Source organism: Nicotiana tomentosiformis, chromosome 7, assembly GCF_000390325.3.
Source record: "Nicotiana tomentosiformis chromosome 7, ASM39032v3, whole genome shotgun sequence".
NCBI lineage: Eukaryota > Viridiplantae > Streptophyta > Magnoliopsida > Solanales > Solanaceae > Nicotiana > Nicotiana tomentosiformis.
The window spans coordinates 87,521,184-87,544,282 of record NC_090818.1 but is presented as its reverse complement, the minus strand read 5'-3'; the positions used below and the strand labels follow the sequence as shown (position 1 = coordinate 87,544,282).

The 23,099-nt window shown below is 39.8% G+C and overlaps 1 protein-coding gene across 1 annotated transcript; it reads right to left on the bottom strand.

The window, feature by feature from the left end:
• Positions 1-251: 251 nt before the first annotated feature.
• Positions 252-17,339, bottom strand: LOC138895942 (uncharacterized). Its single transcript, XM_070180707.1, has 2 exons — positions 16,762-17,339; positions 252-927 (listed from the first exon to the last, which is right to left on the bottom strand). Exons 1-2 carry the CDS (start codon positions 17,337-17,339, stop codon positions 252-254), a joined length of 1,254 nt encoding a protein of 417 aa, XP_070036808.1.
• Between the last annotated feature and the right edge of the window lie 5,760 nt (positions 17,340-23,099).

The following is a 23,099-nucleotide window of genomic DNA, read 5'->3' as shown; positions in this document are numbered from 1 at the left end:
TGAGCCCATCTATGCCTGGAACGAATTGTCTGCCTTTGTATCTCAAAGTACCATCATCTTCCCCTTGTTCAAAAGCTGTAGTCTGTGTTTGTGAATCCCCTCCTTCAGCTGCAATAAGTAGGGATCATTGAACTACTTTTTCTTCACATCGGCTACTAAGGAGGATTCAGCCCTATTCTGAAGAACAACGCCACCATATTAGGAGTCCAAAAGTCGAACTCCTAGACTTGCTAATTGGTGAACTTCCTTCGTCATAGTTCTCTTGTCTGCTTCAATATGAGAGCATCGGCTACATCATTTGCTTTCCCGGGATGATAAAGGATATCAACATCATAATCCTTGAGCAATTCGAGCCACCTTCCCTGACGAAGATTAAATTCTCTTTGCTTGAAGATGTACTGCAGATTCTTGTGATCTTTGAAAATATCAACATGCACTCCATATAAATAATGGTTCCAGATCATTAGCGCAAATATTACTGCAGCTAACTCAAGATCACGGGTCGGATAATTCTTCTCGTGAGCCTTGAGTTGTCTCGATGCGTAGGATATGACTTTACCATGTTGCATTAACACACACCAAATACCAACCCCTGAAGCATCACAATAAACAATGAACCCTCTAGTTCCTTCCGGTAGTGTCAAAACTGGCGATGAAGTTAACCTTTTCTTTAACTCCTCAAAACTTTTCTCGCAAGCGTCAGACCACTGAAGCTTGACCTTCTTCTGAGTCAATATAGTCAAAGGGTACGAGATAGGTGAAAGTCCCTCTACAAAAAGCCTGTAATAGCCTGCTAGACCCAAGAAACTTCTTATATCAGATACTGAGATGGGTCTAGGCTGTCGCGCCCCATTTTCTCCTTTGCAAAAGCGGGCTTCGACATTATGACAACTTTTTCGAGTGGGAGGTAAATTGAAAAGTCGCCACCTAAATTGTTTAAGGTGCGTTAGGGCACCTATTTTACAGATAACTCTATTTCACTAGTCAGCGTCATCAAAGATCGGGTAAGGGCTCAAATTACCTCAAAGTGAAGGTGTTCGGCACTCTCCGAGGTCTACAACGGTGGGTCCCGGCCGAACATAAGACTATGTGGATTATAATTAGGCAGTATGTTTAAATAAACAAAGAGAATAAAAGGTCAAAGAGTTTCATTATAACACAATTATAATTGGTACAAATCTTAAGGACTATAAGGATACAACTGTAACGGTCTATATTAGATGACTAAGAGTATAAAGAGAAAAGAGGGGTCCTAAGTTTTTTATCCTAAAGGATCACCCATGCAACATAAATAATACTCCGCAACTTATTTTAGAAAGAAGTTGCTTATATTATTCAACGGGCACAGAATATCATCTCCTGTTACCCAATTACTATGTTAAAGTGGTTACCTAAAAGTGTTCTAATTCAATTCTAAGTCGTACCCTATGCGTGCACTACCTGTCCCATACCAATGGTCTAGGAGGTATTGGACCTCTATTTGGGTGGTTCTAGAACTTACTTAGGCTGCTCAAAAATGTCAAAAACTAGGCGACATACAAAAATACATTGGACTTCACATATAGGCAGTTAAGGTTCAAGGTTGCCTCCACACTTAAGAAACAAATGCACGCCAGACAAACTTCATGTTAAGCAATTTAGAATTAAGAAACTTAAATCCTTATAGACATGATTTCTACGTGACAAGGCACCAGGGCTTGCAAACAGTTTCAGAGGCCATGCGTTGCTCATAGGCAGCATTATACGATTTGCATGTTGATTAATGAAATTGCATATTTCCGGTTATTAAGCCTGCTGTGTCTAGGTGACTCGTGCAGTAATGTATAATGAAAGGACCATTGAGAAGATCCCAGAAGTGCATAATAAACCATATTGAGAGATGCAACATTGACTCTTATTAAGATGAAACAGAGTTGTCCTATAGACAGGATCTCTAATGTTTAGCACTTGGAGCTGATTTTATCATTACACTCAACCCTATAGACATGTTTTTTGGTGAACAGTACGATGTAGTAACGAATGAGATGATTAAAATCCTATAGTCATGGTTTCTAGTGAACAGTACGAGATAATAGCAAATGAGGTGATCAAAATCCTATAGGCATGATTTCTAATGAATATGCTGAAATGGATTGAAAGAAAGTTCATTGAAATTTGTTCCTATAGGCAGGTTTTCTAGTAACACGTAGCAGTAAGAATAATTGCAGCATTTTGAATTCATGTTTGCCAATAGACAATGCGTGTGTGTGTTTATCCTAATGACATGTTTTCTACAGTGCACATATAAATTGAATGGTACATATAGCAAGTAAATCAATGAGTCCTATAATCGAACATGTCACGGGATATAAGAACAAACTTAGTAAATATTTCGAAACAAGTTCATCACTTAGCGCATAGGCAGTCACACATTAGCAGAGTTAAGGAAAGAACAAGTTTGCAAGATTGGCACATATTCATAATACCAAATAAGTGAAAACCTAAAAGGTCCAAATTATGCTAAGTATAGGTCCTAGTGTTACAAAATAATCGTGTTAATTTAAACATGATAGGGAAGCAGGTTATGACAATTACTGGTGAATCAAGGGAGCCAAGAAAACATGCTAAACAACATATTAACAGAGAACTAGTCATGGTTGATAAAAAAAAATATCTTGATACAAGATTAAAACATGCTACATAGGCAAGATACCATCATAGAAATTCAGAATAGAAATTAGAAGAGATACTCGTGCCATATAGCAAATGCAAACACTCAGGTTTTGAACACAATCGATTAGTTAAACTAAAGAGAGTACAAATTATGCAGATGAAGCATGTCTGAATAACATAATTGGCATTTTTAGCAGAACTAAACACTAAAAGGATGCTAACTAGGGCAAAGGTCACACACAGTAGTGGTTCAAAACATATTAACTTAGAAGATCCAAATTACTTAAATCGGGCTTAGGCACATTCCACTAGCGACATTATGAAGTTAAAGGGTTAAAGAAACCTAAAATTGAGGCAAAGCAAACAAGAATAGCCCAGACAACACATTAAGCTATGAAACTCATAAGTGAAAATATATGCGAATTTCAGATATATAAGAATTGAAATTGCAAAAAGACAGCAACTCACCAGTTAAACGAATAACAGTAAAGAATCAAAATTCCACAAGAATCCATAATCTCAATGCATCAAAGTTCCCAAGAGATTCCAAAGAACTCCGGGCAATGCTCGCACCAAGAGGAGGTTGAGTAATAAGGTCTTAGTGGCCTTGTCTTTCAGCCGGCCAAGACAGAATATAGAGAATAGCAAAAGCCCCTAATTTTTAGTGAAGAATATGTCGATTCCAAAATCTCTCTCAACGGGGAATGGGGAGGGGGTTATATAGCAGTAAAAATTGAACGAACATACAAGGAAACAGAGTAAATCGAACAACAAATAAGGAAAGAAAGCATGCAAAATTAGTTCAAAATCAATTAAGGAGAGAAATCGGGTAAACCCTAGTTTTTTAGGGAAAGTGTAAATCAACAGAGATCTAAATGAAATCGGACTCACATAATATGGTATTAAACGTATGTACACGAAATAATGCTCAAAATCAAAGATTCGAACCACTTTGGTTCGATTTTAAAAGGTATTGCTTGCCATGTTTAGGCAAGCACCTAGGTAACACCACAAATGGGCAACAAGTACCAAAAGGTTTCAGATATGGCAAGAGAATAGTAGTCAAATCCCATTATCAGTGGGATTAGGAGAGGGATTAAGGGGAGGCGGCTAGGGTTTAGTGAAGTGGAGATGAATGACAGATGGAATAGAGGCGGCTATCTTTAGAGAAATGGGGTTAGGGTTAGGTTTTGGAGGTATAGAGAAACGGAGTGGGGTGTTGTAGGCCGTTGATCGCTTTTGATCAACGGTTGAAATTAAAAATGAGCTGGGTCAGATTTTGGACTGGGCAGGGTTGCTTGGGGTTGGGCTTGAGGATTGGACCAGGGATTTGGGTCTGTCTGGTCCGAACAATAACTCAAAAATTGGGCCAGTTTTTAAATAAGAGATTAAAAAGGAAATAATTTAAAAATTAGTTAAATAAGCATATAAAGAATGCTATTTAAACAAATTAATACTTTAAACAATGGTAGGAGATTATAAAAAATGAAAAAAATATCATTTTGACCTTGAATAAAATGATAAATGCAATAAAAATGTGAAATATAGGCTATCATTGCAAGATTGTGCAAATAACCTAAGAATACCAATATAATTATATAAAATAAAGTAAAAATATGTGTAACATGTATTATGGATGTAAATAATAATTTTAGATGGTTAGATCATCATAAGAATAATTTAAAGGAATAATTACTAAATATTTATATAATTTAAATGTAAGAAAATTAATTTAAAAGCTCTAAAATTTATGAAAAATTATAGAAAATGCTAGTATAGATTTGTAAACTAAATAATGATGCAAAGAAATGCTATTTTGGAAGTATATATATATTTTGAAAAAATATGAGGGCAAAATTGGGTATCAACAGCTGCCCATCTCTACCCAAGAATGATGAAAGAGTTGTCGGGTAAAGAAAATGATGAGCAATTGTGGTTTGAAAAATGGAGGTCGAACCCTGGTTCCTGAGTTGCCTACATATCCCTGTTGTTACGGGAATCAGGCCGCGTGTAGTTCTGGATCCAATGGTGAACTGAAACTGATAGAGTTGTTATAAGAATGGTCGCATGTTTCGAAAAGGTTCTTTTGGGTAGGACAGTGCTATAAGTAACGGGCAATTTTAATGGGGTCATGAATGCGAATTTTGGATGTTACGAGTGTATGAGGCAAATATTCGAATGGTCGTAGAGTAAAAGGTAGGTAATTGATGGTGGTCGGTTATGTTTGAAACAATTGCAGGATGTGAACGTTGTGAACGAAAACCGGAGCGAAAATTGCTCCTATTTGAAGACCGGTTATTTCCTGGGTTACCTGCAAAACGTAAAACACAATGCATGCAAATATATATGGGTTATTGCAAAAATTCAAACTTGATGCAAATTTACTTTGGACCATGAATATTATCTTCGGACGGTGAGGATGATATCCTTAGACCATGGCGTCCTGGGTTATGAAGTGTATGATAATGGATTCACAGGCCATGAAATGATGTCCTCGGGCCATGAGGATGGTACCTTTGGACTATGATGCCTTTGAATAATGATGTACAATTTCGAGAGATCCTCAGGCCATGGAATAAAGTCTCATGGCTATGAGGATGATGCCTTCGGACTATGATGCCTTTGGACAAAATGGCGATATTTCAGCCCATGAAGTGCACAGATGTGACGCTTGGTCACATGCAAAGATGAGACAAGATAAGGCTTAATCTTGTGTAAGATGAGGGCAGTGCTTAGCCCTAGGTGAACAGAGGATATTACTAGGTCTTAGATGGCGTAGTGGAGATAGTATTTAATATTATGCAAGGAAAAGGCAATGCTTAGCCTTATGCAAAATGGGAAGACAATGCTTAGTCTTGTGCAGTGAAAGGTAGTACTTAGCCTTATGGAATTAGGGAGGCAGTGCTTAGCCTCATGCAAGAAGAAGAGGCAATGCTTAGTCTCATGTGATTAGGGAGGCAATGCTTAGCCTCATGCAAGAAAAGGAGACAATGCTTAGTCTCATGCAAGGAAAGGAAACTCTTAGCCTTATGCAATTAGAGAGGCAGTGCTTAGCCTCATGAAGGAAGAGGAGACAATTTTTAGTCTCATGGAAAGAGGGAGGCAATGCTTAGTGTCATGCAAAGAAAGAAGACAGTTCTTATTCTCATTCAAAGAGGGAGGCAATGCTTATCAATTAGGGGAGACAATGCTTAGTCTCGTGGAGAGAGAGAGAGGCAATACTTAGCCCCATGCAAGAAGAGGAGACAATGCTTTGTCTCATGGAGACAGGGAGGCAATGCTTGGCTTTATGCCAAAAGGGACGACAATGCTTAGTCTCATGCAAGGAAAGGCAACACTTAGCCTTATGCAATTAGGGAGGCAGTGCTTAACCTCATGAAGGAAGAGGAGACAATGCTTAGTCTCATGGAAAGAGGAAGGCAATGCTTAGCCTCATACAAAGAAGGGAGACAGTGCTTAGTCTCATGCAAAGAGGGAGGCAATGCTTAGCAATTAGGGGAGGCAATGGTTAGTCTCGTGGAGACATAGAGGCAATACTTAGCCTCATGCAAGAAGAGGAGACAAGACATAGTCTCATGGTAACAGGGAGGCAATGCTTGGCCTTATGCCAAAAGGGAAGACAATGCTTAGTCTCATGCAAGAAAAGGCAATGCTTAGCCTTATGCAATTAGGGAGGCGGTGCTTAGCCTCATAGAGGAAGAGGAGACAATGCTTAGTCTCATGGAAAAAGGGAGGCAATGCTTAGCCTCATGCAAAGAAGGGAGACAATGCTTAGTCTCATGCAAAGAGGGAGGCAATGCTTAGCAATTAGGGGAGACAATGCTTAGTCTCATGCAAAGAGGGAGGCAATGCTTAGCAATTAAGGGAGGCAATGGTTAGTCTCGTGGAGATATAGAGGCAATACTTAGCCTCATGCAAGAAGAGGAGACAATGCTTAGTCTCATGGAGACACGGAGGCAATGCTTGGACTTATGCCAAAAGGGAATACAATGCTTAGTCTCATGCAAGGAAAGGCAACGGTTAGCCTTATGCAATTAGGGAGGCAGTGCTTAGCCTCATGAAGGAAGAGGAGACAATGCGTAGTCTCATGGAAAGAGGGAGGCAATGCTTAGCCTCATACAAAGAAGGGAGACAGTTCTTAGTCTCATGCAAAGAGGGAGGCAATTCTTAGCAATTAGGGGAGGCAATGGTTAGTATCGTGGAGACATAGAGGCAATACTTAGCCTCATGCAAGAAGAGGAGACAAGGCTTAGTCTCATGGAGACAGGGAGGCAATACTTGGCCTTATGCCAAAAGGGAAGACAATGCTTAGTCTAATGCAAGGAAAGGCAATGCTTAGCCTTATGCAATTAGGGAGGTAGTGCTTAGCCTCATACAGGAAGAGGAGACAATGCTTAGTCTCATGGAAAGAGGGAGGAAATGATTAGCCTCATGCAAAGAAGGGAGACAATGCTTAGTCTCATGCAAAGAGGGGGGCAATGCTTAGCAATTAGGGGAGACAATGCTTAGTCTCATGCAAAGAGGGAGGCAATGCTTAGCAATTAGGGGAGGCAATGGTTAGTCTCGTGGAGACATAGAGGCAATACTTAGCCTCATGCAAGAATAGGAGACAATGCTTAGTCTCGTGGAGACAGGGAGGCAATGCTTGGCCTTATGCCAAATGGGAAGACAATGCTTAGTCTCATGCAAGGAAAGGCAACGGTTAGCCTTATGCAATTAGGGAGGCAGTGCTTATCCTCATGAAGGAAGAGGAGACAATGCTTAGTCTCATGGAAAGAGGGAGGCAATGCTTAGCCTCATACAAAGAAGGGAGACAGTGCTTAGTCTCATACAAAGAGGGAGGCAATGCTTAGCAATTAGGGGAGACAATGCTTAGTCTCATGCAAAGAGGGAGGCAATGCTTAGCAATTAAGGGAGGCAATGGTTAGTCTCGTGGGGATATAAAGGCAATACTTAGCCTCATGAAAGAAGAGGAGACAAGGCTTAGTCTCATATAGACAGGGAGGCAATGCATGGCCTTATGCCAAAAGGGAAGACAATTCTTAGTCTCATGCAAGGAAAGGCAATGCTAAGCCTTATGCAATTAGGGAGGCAGTGCTTAGCCTCATACATGAAGAGGACACAATGCTTAGTCTTATGGAAAGAGGGAGGCAATGCTTAGCCTCATGCAAAGAAGGGAGACAATGCTTAGTCTCATGCAAAGAGGGAGTCAATTCATAGAAATTAGGGAAGACAATGCTTAGTCTCATTCAAAGAGGGAGGCAATGCTTAGCAATTAGGGGAGGTAATGGTTAGTCTCGTGGAGACATAGAGGCAATACTTAGCCTCATGCAAGAAAAGGAGACAATGCTTAGTCTCATGGAGATAGGGAGGCAATGCTTGGCCTTATGCCAAAAGGGAAGACAATGCTTAGTCTCATGCAAGGAAAGGCAACAGTTAGCCTTATGCAATTACGGAGGCAGTGCTTAGCCTCATGAAGGAAGAGGAGACAATGCTTAGTCTCATGGAAAGAGGGAGGCACCGCTTAGCCTCATACAAAGAAGGGAGACAGTGCTTAGTCTCATGCAAAGAGGGAGGCAATGGTTAGTCTCGTGGAGACATAGAGGCAATACTTAGCCTCATGCAAGAAGAGGAGACAAGGATTAGTCTCAAGGAGACAGGGAGGCAATGCTTAGCCTTATGCCAAAAGGGAAGACAATGCTTAGTCTCATGCAAGGAAAGGCAATGATTAGCCTTATGCAATTAGGGAGGCAGTTCTTAGCCTCGTACAGGAAGAGGAGATAATGCTTAGTCTCATGGAAAGAGGGAGTCAATGCTTAGCCTCATGCAAAGAAGGGAGACAGTGCTTAGTCTCATGCAAAGAGGGAGGCAATGCTTAGCAATTAGGGGAGACAATGCTTAGTCTCGTGGATACAAAGAAGCAATACTTAGCCTCATGAAAGAATAGGAGACAATGCATAGTCTAATGGACAGAGGGAGGAAATGCTTGGGCTCATGCCAAAAGGGAAGACAATGCTTAGTTTTGTGCAGGAAAAGGCAATGCTTAGCCTTATGCAAGAAGAGGAGACAATGCTTAGTCTCATGCAAAGAAGGGAGACAATGCTTAGTATCATGCAAGGAAGGGCAGTGCTTTGCCTTATGCAATTAGGGAGGCAATGCTTAGCCTCATGCAAGATGAAGAGACAACGCTTAGTCGCATGCAGGGAAAGACAGTGCTTAGCCTTATGCAACTAGGGAGGCAATGCTTAGCCTCATGCAAGAAGAAGAGTCAAATGCAGGGAAAGGCAATGCTTAGCCTTATTAAATTAGGGAGGCAATGCTTAGCCACATGCAAGAAGAAGAGACAATTCTTAGTCTCATGAAGGAAAAGCTAGTGCTTAGCCTTATGCAATTGGGGAGGCAATGCTTAGCCTCATGCAAGAAGAAGAGACAATGCTTAGTCTCATGCGAAGAAAGTCAATGCTTAGCCTTATGCCAGAGAACGATGAGTGACGGTGAGAAAGTAAAGTATTTCTTAGCTGGAGGTGTTTGTGCTAGGTAATTTGTTGTCATGAAGGTAGTGACTTGATGTATATGCGGATAACATTGTTTTATTGTGCGTGCATCCAAAGAAAAATCACGAGTTTTGTGGTGGGAAGGTCGGTTTGCGCTTTTGTCTTCTGTTTTGCCTTTGCTCCTGTCTTGAGGTCCTGTTTGAGTTACCCTGGGTAGCATCTAGCTATCATAGAAATAATGTTTTCGAAAAATATGCATGCATTTGATAAATATAGTTATTTGAAATGTAGTAGTATGCGATTTCAAATAATTTAGATGAACCGGTGACTGTGACATATTTTTGAGACATTGTGACCTCCTTGCTTTAGAATTTTGAGGGTTCCCCTCAAAATTTCGCCCCAGTTTAAATGCAATACTTTGGTTGTTCCGTGTATGACGATGTCGGCTGAATTTGATTTAGAACTTTGAGGGCCCTTCCTAAAATTTTGCCCCAGTTTTCTGATCATGGCAAAATGAAGATTTTATTAAGATGTGACCAAACCCACAGGGCTGCCTACGTATCTCCTCTTAAACGGGAATCAGTTCAAGCGTAGTTCAGTTACATCAAGTGTAGAATTTTAAACAATCCTAAACATAGTGTCTCTTGACTACGTCTGAGTTGATAGGTTTTGGCCAAATCTCTCCGTCCATTTCTGCAAGTATGAGTGCTTCTCTTGTTAGTACTCGATGAACCATGTAGGGACCTTGCCAGTAGGGTGAGAACTTCCCCTGGGCTTCGTCCTGATGTGGGGAGATCCGCTTTAGCACTAACTGCCCCGGTGTGAATTGTCTCGGTCTGACCCTTTTGTTGAACGCTCTTTCCATTCTATTCTCGTAAGGTTGACAGTGACATACCACATTCATTCTCTTTCCATCAATGAGAGCCAGTTGTTCATAGCGGCTTTGTACCCATTCTGCGTCGCTGAGCTCAGCTTCTTGTATAATTCTTAAAGAAGGGATCTCTACTTTGGCAGGAATAACCACTTCAGTACCATAAACCAATAAGTAGGGAGTTGCCCCAGTTGATGAGCGAACCGTGGTACGATACCCGAGCAGAGCAAATGGCAGCTTCTCGTGCCATTGTTTGTAATTATCTACCATTTTCCTTAGTATCTTCTTGATGTTCTTGTTGGTGGCTTCTACAGCTCTGTTCATTTGCGGTCTGTATACCGTGGAGTTCCTATGCTTGATCTTGAACGCTTCACACATGGCTTTTATCAAATCGCTGTTTAAATTGGTGGCGTTGTCAGTAATGATTGACTGAATCACTATCCTTATGTTGTGTTGTCTCATTACATGTCACAGTCGTAGGTTCATCGGGATAGGTAATAATAATACTGAAAAGAAAAATGTAAAAATAATAATAAATACGCAAAGCAGTAATGCATTAAAAAAAAATCTTAAAAACGTCAATAAGTGCGACTTGATGGCTCGAGCAATTATTTCAAAATAGAATACTGAAAAATGTCTCAAATGCTCAAAACTATTTTTAAAGTAATTCATGCTAATTGCCAGGCTACCCAGGAACCCGACGGGCCGGGATGGTGCGGCGGTCAAGTTCTTGAGAAGATGCTAGTATGCACGAACTAACCTTTGGGAATGGGAATAATCATAGAAAGAAAAAGAAAAAAGTAACCAAGTTAGTAAGGAATATTAAAAGAGTGTTTGCGATATTAAAACATGTTTCATAAACTCATGCACTAATTCGCGTCCTAATTGGAGGACCTCATTGTGCCCGAGATAGGCCTAAGCGACATATAGACTTGGAGAAAATTGATGCCAACATTTGCGTCATTTCATTAATGCCAAAAAAGTTTACGCAATAATGATCAACACGCTGGCATATGTTTCTCCAAGTAATGCACATGGTATGATAGCATCCATTGGGATTGTGGAAATCCCGTCAGACTTTGGACGAGGTTCATCTTAGCGGGTTCTTACGTTAATAACGCTTCAATCCATACTAGGTTTAGCATGATGCATGTACATTTCAAGTTGGAGTAGGGTTTCTAGAATGGTCTAGACTGGTACTCCCAAGTGGACAACTTGAGAGGGAAAGGCATGGGACCGTCGATTGCACTGTTGATCGACTAGTCTACCGCAAATAAGCATTTCCAATTTAAAAGGTTAATTTTTGGAAGAGCACGGACACTCATCAAGTACCGCTATGATGATAGTTGGCACGAGTGGAGTATGATGTGGAGCATGCTTTATGCAGCAATAATAACACATTGTCAAGTATTTGCATGATATGTAAAAGCAGTAAATAATATAGCAAAGGTAAACATGGAAAGAATATATAAGAAAGACAAAAGGAAGGAGTTAGTTTAGTTCATAAAAATATATGCGGGAATGTAATAAAGCAAATAAGGGAGTAGGGATGAGAGAGACATGATATAGCTAATGAAGAACAGTTAGAGCAACTAAGGGCAAATAGGAAAAGGGATGTGCATGTAATAACAAATTTAAGCAAATAAAGGTGGAGAACGGAAGGTATGTGCATGTTATAACGGGTTTAAACAAGTAAAGGTGAACGGGATAGGGACGTGCATGTAATAGCAATATTTAACAAAAACAAGAAGGAAAAGGAATGTGCATTTTATAACAAAGAAAACTAATCCACATACGCCAAGTTCATTATGGTAAGAACCTAAGTTTTCCCAGCAGAGTCACCATGCTGTCGCGCCCCGTTTTCTCCTTTGCAAAAGCGGGTTTCGACATTGTGACAACTCTTTCGAGTGGGAGGTAAAGTGAAGAGTCGCCACCTAACGACTTTTTTAAGCTGCGTTAGGGCACCTATTTTGCAGATAACTCTGTTTAACTAGTTAGTGTCACCAAAGATCGGGTAAGGGCTCAAATTACCTCAAAGACAAGGTGTTAGGCACTCTCCGAGGTCCCGGACGAAGTTAAGACTATGTGGATTATAATTAGGCAAGATGATTAAATAAACAAAGAGAATAAAAGGTCAAAGAATTTCATTATAACACAATGAGAATTGGTACAAATCATAAGGACTATAAGGATACAACTATAACGGTCTATATTAGATGACTAAGTGTATTAAGAGAAAAGGGGGGTCCTAAGTTATTTAGCCTAAAGGATCACCCCATGCAACATAAATAATATTTCTCAACTCATTTTAGATAGGAGTTGCTCATATTATTCAGCGGGCACAAACTATCATCTCCTGCTACCCGATTACTATGTTAAAGTAGTTACTTAAAAGCATTCTGATTCAATTCTAAGTCGTACCCTAGGCGTACACTACTCATCCCAAACCTATAGTCCAAGAGGTATTGGACCTCTATTTGGGTGGTTCTAGACCTCACTTAGGCTGCTAAGAAATGTCAAAACTAGTCAACAAACAAAAACCCATTAGAATTCACATATAGGAAGTTAAGGTTCAAGTTTGCCTCCACACTTAAGAAAAAAATGCACGCAAGACAAACTTCATGTTAAGCAATTTAGAATTAAGAAACTTAAATCCCTATAGACATGATTTCTATGTGACAAGGCACCAGGGCTTGCAAATAGTTTCAGAGGCCAAGCATTGCTCCTAGACAGGATTATATGATTTGCATGTTGATTAATGAAATTGCAGATTTTCGGTTATTAAGCCTGTTGTATCTAGGTGACTCGTGCATTAAGGAATAATGAAAGGACCATTGGGAAGATAACAGAAGTGCATAATAAACCATATTGAGAGGTGCAACATTGACTCTTATTAAGATAAAACAGTGTTGTCTTATAGATAGGATCTCTAATGTTTAGCACTTGGAGCTGATTTTATCATTACACTCAACCCTATAGACATGTTTTCTAGGTAAACAGTGCGATGCAGCAACGAATGAGATGATTAAAATCCTATAGGCATGGTTTCTAGTGAACAGTTCGAGATAATAGCAAATGAGGTGATCAAAATCATATAGGCATGATTTCTAATGAATATGCTGAAATGGATTGAAAGAAAGTTCATTGACATATGTTCCTATAGGCAGGTTTTCTAGTAACACGTAGCAGTAAGAATAATTGCAGCAGTTTGAATTCATGTTTGCCAATAGATAGTGCGTGTGTGTGTTTTTATCCTAATCACATGTTTTCTGCAGTGCACATATAAATTGAACGACACATATAGCAAGTGAATCAATAAGTCCTATAGGCATGTTGTCTACCCCTTTTACAAAAAACATTAAGAATCTACCCCTTCCCCATTTTTACTAATACCCCAATCGTTTATACAAAAGTTATTACAGGCCCAATAATGAGTAATATACAAAATGTTATACGAACAATGACAATAGGCCCACAACAGGCCCGAATGAAATACCCAGCACTGCCTTGACCTTTAGCAGCATACCTAGACCTTCAACAAAGAGCCATGTTCATCAACACAACTCAGAATCCATAGAATAGCTCGAAGCCAAATCACACAATCATATTGCCAAGCATTGAATTACTTAAACCAACCAGCTTACATGTTCATGGGACAATAAGAAGAAGGAACTGGGATAATTCAGGTTCCAGTATTAGGAGAAATGATTAGGGACCCAAATCCTAGTGTGTCAGAGTTCACATGGGCCTCAAAAGGACCCCGAGCAGTGCTCACACTAGGGAGGTCAGCAGTGAAAGCCTTGGTAGTCTTGGCTTTCAGCCGATTAAAAATAAGAAGTTAAGAGAGCATATGTGACAAGTGATTAAGAGAGAACCAACGTTGAGAGACAAGAATTGAGGGACGCAGGCATAGTCAGGTTGAGCATATAGAGCAGATAATCAAACAGGTCACAAGACTTAAGAGCAAACTTAGTAAAGATTTAGAAGCAAGTTCAACAATTAGCGCATAGGTAGTTGCATATTAGCAGAGTTAAGGAAAGAACAAGTTTGCAAGATTGGCACAGATTCATAATACCAAATAAGTGAAAACCTAAAAGGTCCAAATTATGCTAAGTATAGGTCCTAGTGTTTCAAAATAGTCGTGTTAATTTAAACATGATAGGGAAGCAGGTTATGGCAATTACTGGTGAATCAAGGGAGCCAATAAAACATGCTAAAGGGCATATTAACAGAGAACTAGTCATGGTTGATAAAAAAAAAGATCTTGATACAGGATGAAAACATGCTACATAGGCAAGATACCATTACATAAATTCAGAATAGAAATAGGAAGAGAAACTCGTGCCATATAGCAAATGCAAACACTCAGGTTTTGAATACAATCGAATAGTTAAACTAAAGAGAGTACAAATTATGCAGATGAAACATGTTCGAATAACAGAATTGGCATTTTTAGCAGAACTAAACACTAAAAAGATGCTAACTAGGGCAAAGGTCACACACGGTAGTGGTTCAAAACATATTAACTTAGAAGAACCAAATTACTTGAATCGGGCTTAGGCACATTCCACTAGCGACATTATGAAGTTAAAGGGTTAAAGAAACCTAAAATTGAAGCAAAGCAAACAAGAATAGCCCAGACAACACATTAAGCTATGAACCTCATAAGTGAAATTATATGCGAATTTCAGATATATAAGAATTGAAATTGCAAAAAGACAGCAACTCACCAGTTAAACGAATAATAGCAAAGAATCAAAATTCCACAAGAATCCATAATCTCAATGCGTCAAAGTTCCCAAGAGATTCCAAAGAACTCCAGGCAATGCTCGCACCAAGAGGAGGTTGAGTAATAAGGTCTTAGTGGCCTTGGCTTTCAGCCGGCCAAGACAGAATATAGAGAATAGCAAAAGCCCCTAATTTTTAGTGAAGAATATGTCGATTCCAAAATCTCTCTCAACGGGGAATGGGGAGGGGGTTATATAGCAGTAAAAATTGAACGAACATACAAGGAAACAGAGTAAATCGAACAACAAATAAGGAAAGAAAGCATGCAAAATTAGTTCAAAATCAATTAAGGAGAGAAATCGGGTAAATCCTAGTTTTTTAGGGAAAGTGTAAATCAACATAGATCTAAATGAAATCGGACTCACATAATATGGTATTAAACGTATGTACACGAAATAATGCTCAAAATCAAAGATTCGAACCACTTTGGTTCGATTTTAGAAGGTATTGCTTGCCATGTTTAGGCAAGCACGTAGGTAACACCACAAACGGACAACCAGTACCAAAATGTTTCAAATATTGAAAGAGAATAGTAGTCGAATCCCATTATCAGTGTGATTAGGAGAGGGATTAAGGGGAGGCGGCTAGGGTTTAGTGAAGAGGAGATGAGTGATAGAGGGAATAGAGGTAGCTATTTTTAGGAAATGGGGTTATGGTTAGGTTTTGGAGGTATAAAGAAAGGGAGTGGGGTGTTGTGGGCCGTTGATCGCTTTAGATCAACGGTTGAAATTAAAAATGAGTTGGGTCGCATATAGCTTGTGATCTTGCAATATCTGTAACACAATTCTGAGATGTTCTGCATGGCCTGTCTCCCTACGAGAATAAATCAAGATGTCATCGATAAACACAATGACTAACATATCAATATAAGTCTTGAAGAACCTATTCATAAGGTCCATGAAAGTCGCTGGTGTATTTGTTAAACCAAACGACATTACAAAAAATTTGAAATGCCTATAATTTGTCAACTGATGGTACCCCGATCCGAGGTCAATCTTTGAATAACACTAGGCACCCTGAAGTTGATCGAATAAATCATCTATTCTAGGAAGAAGGTACTTGTTCTTGGTGGTGACTTTATTCAACTAACGATAGTAAATGCACATGCGCAAAGACCCATCCTTCTTTCGGACAAACAAGACCGTAGCGCCCCAAGGTGAGACACTTGGCCTTATAAATCCCTTATCTAGAAGATCTTTCAATTGGACTTTTATCTCTTTCAACTCTGCTGGAGCCATCCTCTAAGGTGGAATAGATATCTTCTTAGTGCTGGGGAGTAGATCAATTCCAAAGTCAATCTCTCTATCGGGAGGGACACCTGGAAGATCTTCGGCAAACACTTCTGGGAACTCATTTACAATTGGTACTGACTAGAGAGTGGGAATCTGAGCATTTGCATCCCTAACTCTAACCAGGTGATATATATACCCTTTGGAAATCATCTTTCTGGCTTTAAGGTAGGAAATAAACCTACCCCTGCTTGCTACTAGATCACCCTTCCATTCTAAGACTGGTTCATCGGGAAATTTGAAACTTACTATTTTGGTTCTACAATCCACTGTGGCGTAACATGACTCTAACCAATCCATGCCCGTGATTACATCGAAGTCTACCATCTCCAATTCTACTAAGTCTGCTACAGTAAGGTGATGATACACTTTGACAGGACACCCCCTATAGATACGTCTAGCAATAACTGATTCTCCAACTGGAGTGGACACTTCAAAGGGTTCACATAACATTTCTGGTTCTATCTCAAATTTCATAGAAATATATGGGGTTACATAAGATAGGGTGGATCCCGAATCCATAAGAGCGTAAACATCAAAGGTGAACACTGTTAGCATTCATGTGATGACATCTCCACGAGCCTCTGTATCCTGAAGGCCTGCCAGCGCATACAAGCGGTTCTGACCACCGACCGTATAATTGGACTTTCCTGCACCACACCCTTACTTGGCCTGAGAGTTCTGAGGGGCTGTTGAATTAGTGGACTGAGCTACATTGCCTCCATTATTCTGCTTTGCTGATGGACAATCCCTCAGGAAGTGGCCCTGCTGATCACATCCAAAGCAACCATTTGTGCCCGAACGACACAACCCTGGGTGCCTCTTACCACACATGTTGTAAATAGGGTATTCAGGGACTCTGTAGCCCATACTAGCCTGTGACTGTAAGACTGCTGCTCTGAAATTTTGATTTTTCTTGTTAAACTTGGACCTCTGAACTGGTGCACTAGCTAAAGATGGAGCAGGTCCTAATTTTGGTTTCCTTAAAAATTGGCGCTTACCGCCTCGTTGCGATCTCCCATGACTGAAATTTCCTACAGACTTAGCCCCCTTACTGAATTCCCTATCCCTCTCTGTCTGTAGCCGCTCTTCTTCGTTCAACATGTCTTTGTTCCCTTGAACAAAGGCTAACATTTTAGTAATGTTCATGTCATTATTCTGAGAAGCTATATTAGCATCAGCTAACAAGTCATCTGAAAGCCCCAAAACAAACTGCCTAACTCTGGCCCTCATATCACGTACCATTTTTGGAGTATACTTGGCCAGAGAGATGAACTTGAGGTAATACTCATTCATACTCATATCGTTCTATTTGAGTCTCTCAAACACTAAAGACTTAGCTTCCAAGACCCCAATGGATAGAAAATGCTCAAGAAATGCATATGCATACTCCTTCCAAGTTGCAGGAGCCGCATCCTCCACTCGGAACTCTGCTAACCTTAAAAAACTGCGAATCTCAGTTGGTGTTGTAGGTCTAGGCCAATTCTTCACTGCTGCAATCTTTTAAAGATTGACCTTAATTCCTTCTCGGGAGACAATATGACATAAGAATGTGACAGACTCAAGCCAAAATTCACATTCGGAAAACATCAAATACAATAGGTGCTGATGAAGGGTTTGCAAAACCGCCTTGAGATGATCGGCATGGTCCTCTCGACCTCGTGAATGCACAAGAATATCGTCAATGAATACTATGACAAAGGAATCGGGAAAAGGCTTGAAAATCTGATTCATAAGATCCATGAAAGCTGCCGGGGCATTTGTTAGCCCAAAACCAAAAATTCAAAGTGCCCACACCGAGTCCTGAAAGCTGTTTTCGAAATATCCTGCTCCCTCATCTTCAATTGGTGGTACCCGGATCGTAAATCAATTTTGGAGAAGTACCTAGCACCCTGTAACTAATAAGACAAATCATCTATTCTTGGTAATGGGTACTTATGTTTTATTGTGGCTTTGTTGAGCTACCGGTAGTCAATACACATCCTCAGTCACCCATCTTACTTCCTCACAAAGAGAACCGGTGTGCACCATGGTGACACACTCGGTCGGATTAAACCCTTCTCTAACAGACCCTTTAATTGTTCCTTTAGCTCCTTCAATTCTGCTGGTGCCATCCTTTAGGGTGGAATAGATATAGGCTGCGTGCCTGGCATCACATCAATCCCAAAATCAATCTCCCTGTCTGGCGGAATCCCAGGGAGCTCATCAGGAAAGACCTCTGGAAATTCATTAACCACTGGCATAGACTCAAGTGTAGGTGTCTCAGCATCGGTGTCTGTAACCCGGACCAAATGATAGATACACCCCTTGTTAATCATCTTTGTGGCCTTAAGATAAGAAATAAACGTACCTTTTGGCATCACATTATCCCCCTTCCACTCAACATCTGGCTTATTTGGAAATTCAAACCTCACAGTACTAGTTCGGCAATCGAGCTTGGCAAAATATGAATAAAGCCAATCCATTCCCATAATTACATCAAAATCGACCATCCCCAATTCAATGAGGTCGGCCACGGTGTCCCAACCATGTACCGTGACAACACAACCCCTATAAACTTGTGCGGCCACAATAGACTCGCCAACCAGAGTAGCTACAGAGAACGGCTCAGGAAGTTGTTCTGGTTCTATCCCAAATTCCATAGCAACATAAGGGGTAATATAGGACAAATTGGAACCGGGATCAATAAGAGCATATACATCATGAGATTGGACTGTCAATATACTTGTGACAACGAAAAGCCTCTACACTCTGGCGACCACTCATAGCATAGAATCGGCTGGGTCCTCCTGAACGTTGTGCACCACCCCTAGTAGCACCATGCCCTGCTGGTGATGGAGTACCTCGAGGTGGAGATGTAACAGCTACAGAACTAGATGGTTGTGTTGTGTTCCTGCCCGCACCCGGGTAGGATGAACGACACTCCCTCTGAATATGACCCCTCAATCCGCACATGTAACATATAGGTATGTCCATGTAGCATGTTACACCCCATGTTTTAGTACGTAAAAGTACGCCATACGTAAATTGATGAAAGCTTGGAAATGAGATATTACATCCCGCATTTTCGTACATTAAAGTTTCGTAGTAAGTTAATCAACGTAAGTTCGGGAATGGGATTATTTTGAGATTATAAGCATTATGCTATTTCAAACAAGTGACGAATAAATTCGTGAAGGTGAGAGGGTAAGCAAATCGAAGAAAATAAATTTCGTCGAAGTTTGACATTTTGGGATAAAATACGACCCGAGTTAAAATACTCGGTATTTATGGACTAGTACCATACAAGGTATCACATGGCCATAATAGTAAGGTGTACAAAGTGTGTTAAAAGTGAGTAGTATTTTAAGTAATTTGAAATAATTCCTAATTATGTGGATAATAGGGTAATTAATAAATTTTAGTGGGAGATTAATTAGAAATTTATGGATAAACTAATTAAGTGTGAATTTTGGATAATTACTAGTGGACAAACATCCACGTGGGAGTGTGGAATTTTGGCAGCAAATTTCCATCTCTTCATGACCTTAAGAAGGTGGTGGCATCATTTAAAGAGATGTGTAACTTTATCTCATTTGGTTGAAGAATATCAAGAAGGCAAAAATAATATGGCATCTATTTATTTCCTTTCTTGTAGTAATAGATGCTAAGATTTAAAGTGGATTTAAAGTGGGATGATATAGATTGGCATGCTAAGTATGGATGGAATTCTTAAACAAGATTTCACATGAATCCTTTACAAAGTGAGATAATCTCCAACGTGATTTTGCTTCAACAAAGTTTCATACGAAGTTATACTGCATAATAGCAACGAGATTTGTAATTTTATGGGAGTACGGTGTAATCTTTCTCAAGAACATCATACGGATTTTTCCCTACTTCGATCCTCCATTACGCGTTATCGCAATCAACGGTGTTAAAGGGATTATCAAGATAATCGGTTCAGGTATGTTAAGGCTATCCCTTATTTCCTTTTGGCATGATCCAAATAATACAAATGAAACGAGCAAAATACGCAACTTTCATAAATGACTCTATTCATAGAAATACTAGGGGTGTCTATATTCTTGATTCCCAATGTAAATTATTATTATATCTTCGGTTCATGGGTCTCAGAAAAATACGTATTTGATAAAGTTTATCCGAAAGGTATATTGATTTTTATGACATTCCGAGAAATCTTATTACGTAATTCTTATGCATTTCATGCATTTATACATGTACATTGACCCATGACCATATGGCGTTATATACACGTATATTATATGTATATGGGATATTGGAAAAGGTTATGGCGTTATACACGCACAAGCACCTGATCAGCTGGTATACGTTGATGATTTGCCCACAGTGGACAAGATGATATGATGGGATACCCTCAGAGGCTTGATGATGTTATGAATGCATATACTTATGCATGGTATGACAGTTATACGCATATGCATGATATTATAATATTAAATGATTCACAGAGCTATTCAGATATACATGTTGAGTCTTTTACTCCATGTTTCTCTCATGTCTATTGTTTACTGATTTTCATTTCTTACATACTCGGTACATTATTTGTACTGATGCCCCTTTTGCTTGGGGATGTTGCATTTCATGCCCGCGGGTCCTGATAGACAGGTTGAGAGTCCTCCAAGTAGGCTATCAGCTCAGTGGAAGGTGTTAGTGCTCTCCATTTGCTTCGGAGTTGCTTATCTAGTCAGTATGATTAGGACATGTACTGATTAGTATGGCGGGGCCCTGTCCCGACCTTTATGATATTTATGTACTCTTAGAGGCTTGTAGACATATGTCGTGTACGTGAAAGATTGTACGGCTTTGTCGGCCTATGTTTTGAGTTTATAAATGATCATGTTGGCCTATTAGGATCGTATATCACGTGTATATGATGATGTAATATGAAAGATACGTTATATTGGCAATCGGTGGAGTAAGGTACCGGGTGCCCATCACGGCCCATCGGTTTGGGTCGTGACAAAAGTGGCATCGGAGCAGTTCTGTCCTAGGGAGTCTACAAGCCGTGTCTAGTCGAGTCTTGTTTATGGGTGTGTTGTGCACCACACTTATAAGCACGAGGCTACAGGGCATTTAGGACTGTCAATCTTTCTTCTTATTCTAGATCGTGTGGTAGAGCTCAGTTGTAAGAACTCAATTTCTTAAAATCTATCTTATTCAGAATATGACGATGCCTATATCTAGAAAGATGGTTGGTAAGAGATTGAATATGGCTATGGAAGAGTTGAGTCAGAGGAACTCAATTTTTGCTTCATGCTTATGATGGATAAATACGAGGTGTTCCGCAGATCATGTGTGTATTAAGATGTGTAAACTTCTTAATAAGGATCCCTAAGGCAAGAATGTCTATCCACTCTTATGGTAAAAAGGAATAAGAGAATCGGAAGGTAGATACAAGTTTCAGCAAGTAAAAGAAGCAAGATGAGAAAGGGTACAAGCTACCCGGCTAATGAATATTATCACGGAGGAATATAAGCCTTTTGAGTAGTATATGAGAAGGCAGGATATCAGGATCTAGCTGGGGTTAGGGTAACCCAAAATGGTGGATGGATTGTTAGCGTTAGCTGACAATTCCGAAGGATATTGCAAATGTGCTAATAGATCTCCTTGTGAGACGCCCAGATGGTGCACTCTAAAATAGTACAACTAGATATGAGTACTACAAAGATAGGCATTGGAAGCCTGGAAGGGATAAATATTATATTAGTGTGACTCCCGTCCCTAGTAGAGCAAGAACGTTAAGCAACCCAAAGAGCCACTGGATGGAGTAAAGGGGAGCTAAAAGCAAAAGAATGTCTTGTTGAAGTTTTCAGAATAAAGTGATAGACGGAAATGTTAGCAGGGAAATAAGCAGAGGGTTAATGAAGCATTATGAGTAAGATGTGATACATGGATGACAACGGTAGATCAAGAAAATGACAGTATTATAGAGTCTATAGTCAAGTAAAGGAAAAGACGAGAGGTGACAAGCCTGGAGACAACAAAAGAGTATAGGCCATAAAGTCATATCCTCATTTCGAGAAATAAGTTCGTGACTCCCACGCGATTACCAAAAGGAAAAATTAGACCCAGAGTAATAAAAAATAAGTATGGATTGGTGAACAAGATAAACTAAACATGAATTAGGGACTGAATGATTCGATAATGGCCGACATCATGAGAATTTTAGATTTCGTTCCGATGATAATAGAATGGACGACAGAAGAATACCCTTTAAAGGTCATTCAGGAAGACGCTTCCCTAAAGCAAGCAAGGTGAGTAAAGTTAAGCTTAAGGGACTGTATGTTCTAGTTACACTAAGTGTCACCCTCGCGAGTGAGGAATTTCGTTATCCTTGGTAAAGAGGGGAATATGGTGTGATGTGGCATTAAGTCAGAATTAAGTGGTTCTAGTAACTATGGAATGGTAAAGGAAGAATGCGATAAAAATGAGAAAGGGATGAGATTGCACTCATTCAAATCCTACAGATATGCTATGATTCCATAACATTATGCAAGCACGAAGTCAAGGAGAGGAAGTAAGGGTTCCTATCCGAGATGTTATTAATAGATAAGGAACTAGGGCGAGACGTAAGTTAAGACAAAGGAAATAACCCAAGAAAGATTACGCATAATATTGATATGAGAATGGGCCAACGAGTAGTTAGTAGTTGGTTCAGGAAGAGCCTAGTTATGGTAAACAAGAGGATACAGACAAATCAAGAGATTGTGTAAGACATACATAGTGAATCCCAGCATGGGGAATTCAGTCTCACAGATACGACATCGTGACCCTTGAGAAATATTCAGATAAGAGTTGGGGTAGTTAAAGGTACCGTATGAATGTTATTGAAATAAAAGATAGTCTCACTGGGAAGACAGTCAAAACTTTAGTTCAAGAGCAACCCTACAAGCACAAGGGCGTGGAAATAAGTAACTGTGGATAATTATAGGTGAGGAAGAACATCAAAAATTCCATCAAGTATACGATGTAATAAGCTTG

Excerpts from the sequence above, each read along its gene's own strand:
- LOC138895942 (XM_070180707.1), bottom strand. The coding sequence starts at position 17,339 with ATGGTACGTGATATGAGGGCCAGAGTTAGGCAGTTTGTTTTGGGGCTT. Across the intron at positions 928-16,761 it reads CCTCAGAACTCTCAGGCCAA|GTGGCGACTTTTCAATTTAC; the intron begins GTAAGGGTGTGG and ends TAAACAATTTAG.